General features: G+C 35.9%; 1 protein-coding gene and 1 pseudogene across 3 annotated transcripts; both read left to right on the top strand.

Annotated features, from left to right (window-relative positions):
- The first annotated feature begins 1,144 nt into the window (after nucleotides 1–1,144).
- Nucleotides 1,145–3,444, top strand: LOC125221881 (uncharacterized; annotated as a pseudogene). The gene is made up of 2 exons (XR_016135487.1): nucleotides 1,145–2,799; nucleotides 3,087–3,444. The product of XR_016135487.1 is annotated as an uncharacterized LOC125221881 (transcript).
- Nucleotides 3,445–4,617: 1,173 nt separating this feature from the next.
- LOC125221865 (cell division control protein 48 homolog C-like) lies at nucleotides 4,618–11,327 on the top strand. Of its 2 annotated transcripts, XM_048124179.2 has the most exons (10): nucleotides 4,618–5,378; nucleotides 6,417–6,973; nucleotides 8,041–8,193; nucleotides 8,552–8,680; nucleotides 8,772–8,873; nucleotides 9,801–9,878; nucleotides 9,984–10,048; nucleotides 10,156–10,357; nucleotides 10,952–11,074; nucleotides 11,152–11,327. In XM_048124179.2, exons 1-10 carry the CDS (start codon nucleotides 4,697–4,699, stop codon nucleotides 11,221–11,223), a joined length of 2,163 nt encoding a protein of 720 aa, XP_047980136.1. In that variant the 5' UTR covers nucleotides 4,618–4,696; the 3' UTR covers nucleotides 11,224–11,327. The 2 variants fall into 2 exon arrangements, with proteins under 2 accessions (XP_047980136.1, XP_047980143.1); XM_048124186.2 differs by lacking the exons at nucleotides 10,952–11,074; nucleotides 11,152–11,327 and having other exon boundaries at nucleotides 9,984–10,044; nucleotides 10,156–10,286.
- The last annotated feature ends 451 nt before the right edge of the window (nucleotides 11,328–11,778 follow it).

The following is an 11,778-nucleotide window of genomic DNA, read 5'->3' as shown; positions in this document are numbered from 1 at the left end:
GCGAGTTTTGGAATTAATAATGTCATTGTGGATTTTAAAAAAAAATCTAATGGAGTATATAAATTATAAGGATCAAATAAAGACAAACACTACCACTTTTATCATTAATCACCCACTGACCTATTAACTTTGAACCGCCGAAAATTCACGCTCCACTTCAAACGATGCCAAAACTACATTCTCACTATTTCTTGCGGTGAAAACAATTGAATCGTATCGCACGAGCGTGACACTAATTTACAAAAATATATAGATATAATCGAAAAGTACAAAAATCAAGTAAGCATTGAATATTCTTTTAGGTTTGAATACGGTAAAAATGATTAGACTGAAATTATTATTTAATATGATATTTACATCAAACAGATTTGAATTTGGTGAATTGATATACCTAAAAAAATATGTTTAACTTCACAAGAATTAGTAAGAGTATCCACAGTGGGAGGGTCGCGGCCCTTGGCCCAGAGTCGGCCCCCCACTACGAGAGCCACCGAGAGCCGCGGCGGGGGGAGGGGGGTGCCCAACTGAGAGCCACGGAGTCGGCCTAGGCGAGGGAGGCCCTTGGGCGCGTGGCTCGGCCCTCTACTGCATGGGGCCGAGAGCCGCGACCCTTGGGGTAATTTTGATTTTTTTTTTCCTGGAGAGGAATTTTGGAGAAGATGAAGTGGAGAGAAATATGAAGAGAGAGAGGAGGACGAAGGTTTCAATGGAGAGAGAGAAAAATTGTATGTATTAATTTAACATTAATTTTGAAAACAAATCATCTCTAAAACTAAATCCTTGTTAAATTGGTCAACTTTTTAATTAAGGATTGTGATTTCAATTTACACCCTAATTACGGAAATAATTAAAATTTGAATTTTTAATAAATATATTTACTTATAATTGTCAAATTTTTTAATATTAATTTAATTTTTTTTAATTATTATAGTCAAATAAAATTTATTCTACTTAAATCAAAAAGTATAACAAAAAATGCAAAAAATTAATTTTAAGTTTGGACTAGAGGGCCACCATGAAATGGCCAAGTTTTTTTGGTGGGAGGACTAACTGGGCATGCCCAAGTGGGCCCCCACGATGCCCTAATACTTAGTACAAAGTTATAATTATAAATGACTGTAATAATAGCACTATAACATTATTACTCTTTTATTTTATCAGTACTCCGTTTTCCTATCAAACCTAAAAATTTCCTTTACCAATTGATTCCTTTAAGACAGATCCAATCTCGGCAATCTCACCGCTGATCAAGGAAGAATGAGCAGAAGGGCTGCTGTTTCTGCAATAGATCTCGTTCATGGAAGAGGATTTCTGGGTCGATGATCTCATATATCGGGTATTCTCTCTCCATTCTCTCTCTTCTCAACCGAGGCTTCTCAACCTAAGCGGTACAGAATAGATTTCAATGATGTTAAAGAATTAGATGATGCTATTAAATTGTTTGGAAAAATGAAGAGTATGCAGCCGGAGCCTTCGATTCGAATGTACAACAATCTTATGAGTGTTAGTGCAAAGATTGAGCAGTATTCTTTTGCCCTTAATGTGTTTGATGAATTGCTTAAGATGGGTTTCCCTGTTGATATTTACACTATGAATATTGCGGTTAACTGCTGTTGCCATTTGAAAGATATATACTCTGGTTTTGCTGTAATGGCCTTCTTTTTTAAGAGTGGTTACGAACTGGATATCCCTACGTTCAACACTCTCATTAAAGGATTGTTTTTAGAGAACAAGGGGGATGAAGCAGTGAAATTATTCGAAAAGATTCTGGATTTGAAACTTTGTGAGCCTAATGAGATTATGATTTCGCACTTGATAGATGGGTTATGCAAAACTGGACACACAATTGCAGCCCATGATTGGCTTCGTCGATCGGAAAGTAGTGGGTGGAGACTTATACCCGTGAAGATCGACAAGGGTATTTCACCTGATGTTGTCTCATATACTTCCGTGATTAAGGGACTGTGTGAAAATGGTAGACAAGATTTTGTATGAAAGGTGAAATAGATAGAGCAAAACAGTTGCTTGATTGCATGGTAGAGATGGGCGTAAAGCCTAATATCGTTAGTTATAGCAGCTTATTAAATGGATATTGCAAGAAGGGAAGGGTGGATGAAGCTTGGCTTCTTTTTTTTTGAAATACCCGGTAAAGGTTTGGTGTATAATACGCATACTTGTACTACCATGATACACGGATTATTTAGTAAAAATAGATTTGTTGAGGGGTGGAAACTTTTCGGGGATATGGAAACCCAACAAATGCATCCCAACTTGCAAACGTACACTACATTGTTGGATGGACTGTGTAGGAATGGGGAGATAGATGAGGCTATTTCACTGGTACATATCATTGAAGATAACGGACTCCTAACATAGTCACATACAGTGCTCTCATAAATGGCTTATGCAAAAATGGAAAACATGACATTGCTAGGGATCTTTTCAATCAACTTCCATCAAAAGGTTTACAACCTGGTGCTCATTTATATAACACTATCATTGGTTCATTTTGTCAAGAAGGGTCTTTGGAGGAGGTAAAACGTTTGCTTGTAGAGATGGAGAACCGTGGCTGTGGACGTAATCTGTGACATACCATGTCATCATTGGGTGTCTGCTAAAGAAAATGAAGTTCACAAGGCAAGATCATTCATGGAAGAAATGCATGAAAAAGGATTCTCAACAGATTCTGCAACTTCCCCGGGGTTAAGTGGAGACGATATTTTCCTCAAATTGATGAAGAGCCTTGAACCCAAGGAAATTATATCCTAATCCATATCAAGATTCTTGTTCATGTAAGAGGTGAGTGACATCCAAACCAACCATTATCGCTATTCTTTATTCATAATAATACTGCTTTGGGTGTAGTTTTTTGCCTTTGCTAAATTTAGTGTTGGTATTTTGTTATTTCAAAGTTTTCTGATTGACTATAATGCATCAAAATAGGAATTCTTCGTTTGGTCTTTTCAGTTATTTTGTACACAATGTTACAGGTTGCTGCATGAAGTTTACATTTCAAGACATTTTAATCTAAAACTTGTATTGAAGCTGCTGATTTTAGTTCATTCTCTGTTTGTTTTCATAAACAGGCATCGTTATTTCTTGAGTGCAAGGCGAGTATTGATGCAGCACCAAAGATGGCACACGATGATATGCCTTTTCTCACACCGCATGCTACGTGCTTGTGCATTGCACACGAGCCTCCCGACCAATGGTGTTGGCACACAATAAGCTGCGTGTCGGAAAATTTTAAATATATGCTTGTTTGTAAATAGAAATAAAAACCTTGAAGTTATGCTCTTAAAGTTTATGTATGGCACAGGTTTTAATGTAGAATTGGTAAAGTGAGAGAGAAGGAGAAAAGTAACTGAGAAGAAGTGTTAGTGGAATGATGTGTAGAGTTATTATTTGTTGAAAATTTTTCATAAATGAATGTGCTTTATTTTTTGTGGACGGCCAAAAATGATAATTATGCTCTTTTTTTGTTGACGGAAGGAGTAAGTCATAACTTGTGAGGCTCAATTTGGTCAATAAACCTTGTAATGGACTTATATTTGGAATTGGAGTCTTCAATTTTAAAATTTTAAGAATATTTAAATTTAAAATAGATTTTCATAATTCTACATTTATGGACAAAGTAAATAACTACTAGTCTACTACTAGTACACACTGCATGCACGCGATACACACATCATACAAGACATACATTAATAGTTAATTAAAGGTAATATAGATTGATTTTATATTACGTGGAGTAATAAACTATCTAAAATTATAATATAAGTATTAAATATTTACTTCATAATAGGAGAACAATATAGTTCTAATTTCAATTCGTTTATAACCGGACTCATAATAAAATGAATCAAGCTTGGATATAGGAGTCTCCGCTTGGGCCTAATTCAATTCCACTAAAATTATTATCATGTTGTTAACGGAGCAGGTTCGCTCCAGATGCTAGTTGTGTTCGAGTTTAAAGATCATATGTCGGTTTGTGTTTAGGTTAGAATTTTTTTTTAATAGTGTATCATATTAACCCGCTCAATTAGTTCTCCTAAAAATTATTCCACTCATTAACCTTACATTAGCGGGAGTAATTACATCTTACGTACAAAATGTTTCATCAATATTTCAATTGAGTACAAAATGTTTTAAGTTAATAAATATCATACAAAAAAATTAATTAGTGTTATGAATTAATACATTTCGTCTAAAAATTACTAACATCATTACTTTTTTTATTTTTCATCATTTTCGACTCTAAAATTAGCTACAAATAGCTGAAGGTTAAATGTGAATTCATTGCTTGATAAAATGCTCATATGGCAATGCATAAGGTATTAATTTATTATTTAAAGAAATAATATCATGTCTTTTAGGCATAATTTTGGAGAAAAATAAGAAAAAGTAATAGTATTAGTGATTTTAGATCGAATATACTAATTCGTAGCACTAATTAAACTTTTTGTATAATATTTTGTTAACTTAAAATATTTTATACTCAATTGAAACATTAGTGTAACATTTCATATGTAAATTGTAATTATCCCTACATTAGTGAGGTGTTTAGTGTTATTATAACTGCATAATTATTTATTTATTTATTCATTCTTCTACTCCGTAGGGAGGGACTAGGGTTTTTTGTCATTTCTCTCAGACAAAACATCAAACATCTGGCGTGCGTGTGACGGCCTAACACATGCCCTCCAGTCACCGGGAAACTCCTCTTTCCGTCAAAGAATCGAGCATGGAGGGAGGAAGCGGCAGCGTCGCTGGGACTCTCCATGCATGTGACGAGCCAATTCTGCGCTGCCCCGTCGAGACCACCGCCGACGCCGGAGCAAATAACCTCAGTGACGCGCAAAACCTGCACTTGTCCGTGGACGAGCCAGCAGCCAAACGGCAAAAAAACGACGAGAATCAGAATGCGGACCGACAAATTGAGGTTGCTAGGGCTTCCCCTTCAGCTAGTCATTCAGGTTCTAACGGTGGGGAACTCGATTCTGCTACGAATCATAAATCTGGTGGTGATTTGGGAGAGAAGGATGCGAATGGGGTTAATGTGGCAGTAATTGGGGAACTAGAGCAAAAAAAGGAGTTAGGGAATAGTAATAGAGAGATGAAGGAGACTGAGAATAAGTGGCCAATGTTTAGTGATATTGTTGGTGGGTTGTGCATTTTAGATAATTTGAAAGACGAGGTGATTGCGCCGATGCTCCAGTTGAAGCTATTGCGGCACTTTGGAGGCGAACCTATGAACGCAATTCTGTTGCACGGCCCACCGGGCTGTGGGAAAACCATGTTGGCTCGAGCCATTGGCAATGAGGCCCGGGTGCCATTCTATGAAGCATCTGCTGTTGCGTTGAAGTCTGGAGCTTCAGGTATTGCGTTTTTTTGTCAAGATTGTTGCATTGTGCAACTATTTGAATGTCTATGAGTGCTGATTATTTCGGGGGATTGCAATTGCCTAGTAGACTTGATCGTGTAAATTGTGTGATATGCTTGTTGGAATCCTAATGGCCACTGAATGGAGATTATTTATGGTTGCATCATACTACATAATCGGCTGAGTGTGTTTGGCCGAGCTGGTGTCTATCAAATGCTGTTTATTTGGAGGAACTGCATTGTATGACTTATGATTGCGAACTCCGTAACGCTTTTGTTGGAACATGAATGGCCATTGAATGAGGCTTATTTAGTGGGATTGAAATAGCATCATATGACTTGATTGTGCAAATTGTGTGACGTGTTTTGTTGGATTCCCTGAGGCCACTGAATGCGGATTATATGTGGGTACATCATGATCATGCAAATTGTGTGATTTGTTGGTCGGAATGCTGGTGTCTGTTGAATGCAGTTTATTTAAAGGGACTACATTGTATGACTTTTCTGTGCAAAGTGTGTGACGTGTTTTTATTCATGTGACTGAGAAATATGTTACTGTCAGCTTTAAGCATATGTGCTTATAGATGGAGTCTCATGTGGCTGAAAATTGGCATATATGGACATGTGGGTTATATGATATCTTGGTGTTTCTATATGTGATTGAGCTACCTTTTGTAAATCTGAATGTATGTAGAATTGTAAGCAACCAAACACCTCAGTTGTTTCACTTTCTTATACATTGTGTTCACCCTGTTGAAAAGCACATGAGTGCAGGTAATGTCCAAGAATCAACCAAATGTTTAACTTGGCTAACATTTCTACTTGTACATTTTCTTAAAGAGGTTTCTCCTGATTCACTTCCATTTCTCTTGCTAAACCAATGTGTCACTAAGCTTTCTCACTTCTCTACAGCCTAATCTCTAGATTTTTGTATAATTCACTTTTCTAAGGATTGTGTTTTGTCGAATTGATCCTCAACCATCATTACTTTGTTTCTATTTCATTCCCATTTGACTTTTTTGAACCATGTTCAGGTATCCTAGAGTTGTTCTCCAGAGCATACAAGAACGCACCATCTATTGTGTTCATTGATGAAATTGATGCATTGACATCAGAAACAGAAAGTTTGCGCCATCAATGCCCAGTGAAACAGTTGATTGCTTGCATGAAGAAAGCTGTGAATGATGGTTCTGATTCTGAAATAACTAATAGTGGACCTGGTGGCTATGTGCTGACAATTGGAGCAACCAATAAGCCTAATGCTCTTGACCTTGCCTTAAGACGGCGGTTTGATCGTGAATTTATTTTAGATGTTCCAGACAACAATGAACGTCATTGGATACTAAAAGTTCTAACACGTAATAATAAGGTTGAAGGTTGTCTTGATCTTTCAGAGTTAGCTAGGTGGACTCAGGGTTTTGTAGCAGGAGATTTGGTAGAACTATTAAATAAGGCTCGTATGATTGCTTTTAATGATGCCATTACATATAGAGCTGACAAAAAGAGTTTTAACGATGGGTATGAAGCTAATAGAAAACCATTTTCAGATGAAGAATTGGAGAAACTCAGTTTAACCATGTGGGACTTTGAGGTAATCCTGCTCTTCTATTTTCTACAATATTGACACTGGATTAATTTATAATTTCCCCCCTTTTTTTGTTTCTTGAGTAAATGAGTATTGATACTGGATTAATTTATAATTTCCCCTCTTTTTTTGTTTCTTGAGTAAATGAGTATTGATACTGGATTAATTTATAATTTCCCCTCATTTTTGTTTCTTGAGTAATTGAGTATTGATACTGTGATTAATTTATAATTTCCCTTCTTTTTTTTGTTTCTTACACATTATTTATCCTTAAATGAGATTTTTCTTTTATTTTATCTATACGTACGGATCATTGAACCCCATTTCTTTTTTGTTACTTGAATAAAGTAATGTAAGATGACAACTAGATAGTCAATTCCCTCTAGGCTTGAAAGTCAGTAATCTGTTACGCCCTACCTTCATGCTATTCTATGTGGTGAGCAGTCATGAAGTGTAACTTACAAAAACCATAATTCTGTTTGAGGTTGGGGGCAGGGGAGTTGTTGCCTTGATATGTGTATTAACCTAGATGGCATAGACAGAATTGTGGGCAAATAAAGAGGATATGGAGGGATTTCATCTTTGGTGCACTTTCAAAAGTCTTCCTGTTTTTGTCATGTAGTGGCATAGATCACATTGTTGTTTTCTTCTTTAAAGTAAAGTTTCTCCCCCAACATGCTTCTGGTGATGTTTTTTGTGCAACTTCTTTAGCTTACTATTTCTGTGTACTACGTTAACTGGTGGATAATGGATATGCACAGCACAGTTTAATGCTTTTAGGTGTCATATTTTTTGTTAAACTAACATAAGACTTTTATCTTGTCCAATCAACATCGCTCTATCTAGAAACCTTCTTTTCATAGTGTCTCTCTCTCAAAATTTCCAAATTACCCCTTAAACTAGATATTTTGTTCTGGTTAGGTTTGGGCATATCCATGGAAACAAACATGAACATTCTACATTAGTCTATTGTATTTGTATATACACTGTGATAGAAGCCTGATCTGATATTAGTTAAAACTTTCTAGCTTTTATCATCTGGCTTTAAATTATTGAAAACAAACTTATGGCAGCAAGCTATTGAGACGGTTTGGCCTTCTGCTGAAATGGAAGATTTTTCCCTCACACCATATTTAAACTGGGATGATGTTGGAGGCCTTCAATTGTTGAAATTGGAATTTGAACGGCGCATAGTTAAGCGTATAAAGTATCCCCAAGTTTATGAGGTAGTTCCCTTTCCTTTTTTCGAGCTTATTTATATTTGGAAGCCTTCAGTTACTGTGAGAATTACCATCATATAGTTAAGGGGGTATAGTTTCTCAACTTCATAAGGTAGTTTCCTTTCCTAATTTTTTGATTGTTGATCATCTCATTTAGCATTTGGTATCTCAAGTTTGTACAAGTCTTTATGTCTTGTATGTTTGCATTTCTGCCAAACTTGCACAATTTTACATCGTATATCTTGTGACTAGCCAGCTGAAAATCATTGAGATAAAAGCTTGGTTAGATATGATTGCCCAATTATTCTTTTTCTTGCTCAACTCTCGGAGCTTAGCATTTTCTAAATAAGCTTATCTTTTATAGTCTCTTGGGGAAATTGGGGTGAAGAACTTTCCAACCTCCTTTTTCCTTTATGGTCCTCATGGTTGTGGCAAGGCATTGGTTGTCGAGGCTTTGGCTAAAGAAGCAGGAGCAAAATTCATGCATATCCAGGTTCTCTCTTTGGTTACATTTGATCTGAATATAGTTGGTAACCATTATAGACAATTGCTTCCTTATTGTGTTACTTTTGTTCTCCATACAGGGCACTGAACTATTGAAGTTTGGGTCATGGAGCAGATTGATGGTGGCAAATATTTTTCAATGTGCAAAACTTCACTCTCCATGTATAGTTTTCTTTGATGAGGTACTCTCTTTTTACTTCGTTCCAATCTCTCTGGTAATGGTATTATTTCTAAGGGTTTATTGTTAGAGATAATGGGCTGCTGTCTGGAAAACTCACAGAAAAAAAAGGAAACGGGTAGAGGGATGTCACGACAAAATAAATAAAGTAACAGAATATAAACTCAATAACTGGAACAAAATTTACATACATAAATGCCTCCGAAGAGGCCTATGGCTAGCCTTAAACTGCCATCCTACAATATACTCTTGAACCAAATCAAACTCTAAGAGATATACTTATCTCTAACAACAAACTAATGAAGAGATAAACTTATTCCTAACAAACTAATCACTTGACTCCTAAACAATAAACAACTAAAAGATACTGCAGGAATTAATTGGTAGTATCTTTTATTCTTAACCTGTTGCCCAAACTTCGACCCCAATTAACTTAATAGCCCAAACATAAAAATGTTACAAATGTAGCTTGTTCTTATCTCCGTTATCCACTTATAACAAGCAGAAAGTTATTAATACTAGTAGTTAATAAGGGGAGGGAGAAGCAGGATGCCTGAACAACCTTGTAAATAAACTTTTCTAAATGACATGTAAACAATCTAATACAATAGAGAGATATAGTGTCCATAAAGGCTTTGTGGTTTGCTTTGTATTTAGAGAAGAAAAAAGAGACATCAAGCTGTTCTTAAGAAGTGCTTAGGTTTTCCTTATTTAGTAATTGGTATAAAGTTCTAGCATTCCTGATATTGCTAAGACGTATCTCTAGTCTTCCTGGTTCTTTGGCTCAAGCACTAGTATTTTACAGGTCTTAGACATGATGTCTACTCTGTTCCTTTCTTTATCTTAATATATTAGCTAAAGCATGCTCAGTTCAAATGCTATGTATGTCTCGGTGTGCATTGAATGATTGACCAACGTCCTTTTCAACCAGTTGGAGTTATTTGACCTAGATGCTGTCGACGAATATCCAGAGGACGAAGATTTATGGAAGTCGGAGGCATATAATGAGGTACATAAATGGCTTTTTACAAATGCTGCCTTCACTAGTAATGTATTTATTACTTAGCAATTCTACATACTTAGCTAATAAGGATGATAATATCTTCTATTGCAGGTGGGGATCGAAGTTTATGAATTAAAAAACGAGTCACGTGTTTATGTGATTGTTTCATCAAGTAGGTACGGCATGCTTCATAGTTCAAAATGCAGAAATATTTTGCTCAAAGATTTCATCTTGTTTCATGTGCCTTTATTTGGCATCCCTTACCTTGCTGACATATTGGCAGGGTAGAGATTTTGGATCATCTCCCGCTCATCAAAAAAGACTTTGATAGGACTTTGTATGCTCCTCTTCCTACTCCAGAAGAAAGAGGAGAGATATTGAAAGCTCTAGCTCTACACAAGCCAATAGATGCTGAAGTGGATCTGGCGGCTCTAGGAAAACACGATGCTTGTAACAATTTCAGTGGCGCTGATCTATTTAATTTGGTAAGTGTCATTCTTGTCGACTCCTTATGAATGATGAAAACTATTGGTGTTTAGGGTTAACTATACATTAAGCAAATAAAAAAAAAATAAGGGAGCATCAGACATCTTTTATGTGATAAAGTATTAAACGTTCAAATATACTCAATATCATAAGTATCTGGTCTACCATGAACTATCGATGATGACCAATTAATTCGCTAACTGTGAGTAGAATCTTCTGAGAAACTTAATATGGAAATGCATGTGTAAAAATGAACTTTTGTAGTGCCACATACTCTCAATATATCTTTGTTTTGAGAATGGAAGCTAACTGATAAAAAAATATACTCTCTCTCGCTTATATGGGATTGGAAAATTTACTTTTACCATGTATTCTCACGTCAAATTCCGACTGCGAGAGTATCACATATCGGAAGAATCTTCCCGTCTTTGTACTTTTTAGTATAAATTGTTCAGAGAAGACAATTCAAGATAGTTCTGAGAAAATGTGATAGTTCATGATATGCTGACTATTTAGTTCAAAATCGATGTGGTGTTTTTGGCAACGATTTTCTCTCAAATGTGGATAAGCTGTAAATTTTGTTTGAACAACAGGTGACATTAGCTTCTCTGTTTGCCATTGAACGACCGTCATTGTCCTGTGGGGGTAGCATGACCATCAAAAACGAAGATTTCGACGAAGTGTTCTACAAAATCGCCCCTTCTCTCTCGGCCGAGGTGCTGTTGGTTTCCTACTATGTTTTATTCCTTATTTACTCGTACTTTGCCTCACATCTTAATATTTTTGTGTCCAGGAAATCCAGAAATGGGCGCTACACGCGGAGACAATTGATGTTGTTCGCGGCTTATCCGTGACGCAGTGGTAGACTTATGTTTAACTTATTTGCTTCAATGTATGGGTGAATGATGTGAGTTTTGTTCCGGTCTTCTTAGGTTTATTCATCAATTTAAAGTTAATCTCATTTTACAAGTACATGCTATACCTCATATTTCACTCTCACCTCAAAATTGTCATTTTAAGGATGCGATAAAAACAACTTCCTAAAGATGCGATATATATCAATCAAATGGAGAACATATCCCTTCCAAATATGTGTATACTTGGGGAAATGTTGAACATGCTAGACCAGAACGACACTGTTTATACATACTGAAATTTGGCTTAATCGTCCCAAGTAAACTGGCTTTGATAATGTGTGCAACACTGCATGCGAGTATATTGTTTGTAGATAAGGGCTAATTGCATAATTAAACAATATTTTACATTTGTTTCTTATTGTTAAACAATAGTACAAAAAGTTCTATCTATGTTTTAATTTAATATACATTATGTCGTATGACTGAGCATAATTAACTCTTTACCTATTTGGTATATAAAACACAAAAAAATATAATGAATTTTTTTGCATCAATATAAAAGG

This window comes from Salvia hispanica, chromosome 2 (assembly GCF_029641045.1).
Source record: "Salvia hispanica isolate PSC_SH4W2 chromosome 2, Shi_PSC_v1, whole genome shotgun sequence".
Taxonomy (NCBI): Eukaryota; Viridiplantae; Streptophyta; class Magnoliopsida; order Lamiales; family Lamiaceae; genus Salvia; species Salvia hispanica.
The sequence above is the reverse complement of the archived record's forward strand: the minus strand, read 5'-3'. Positions and strand labels throughout refer to the sequence as shown.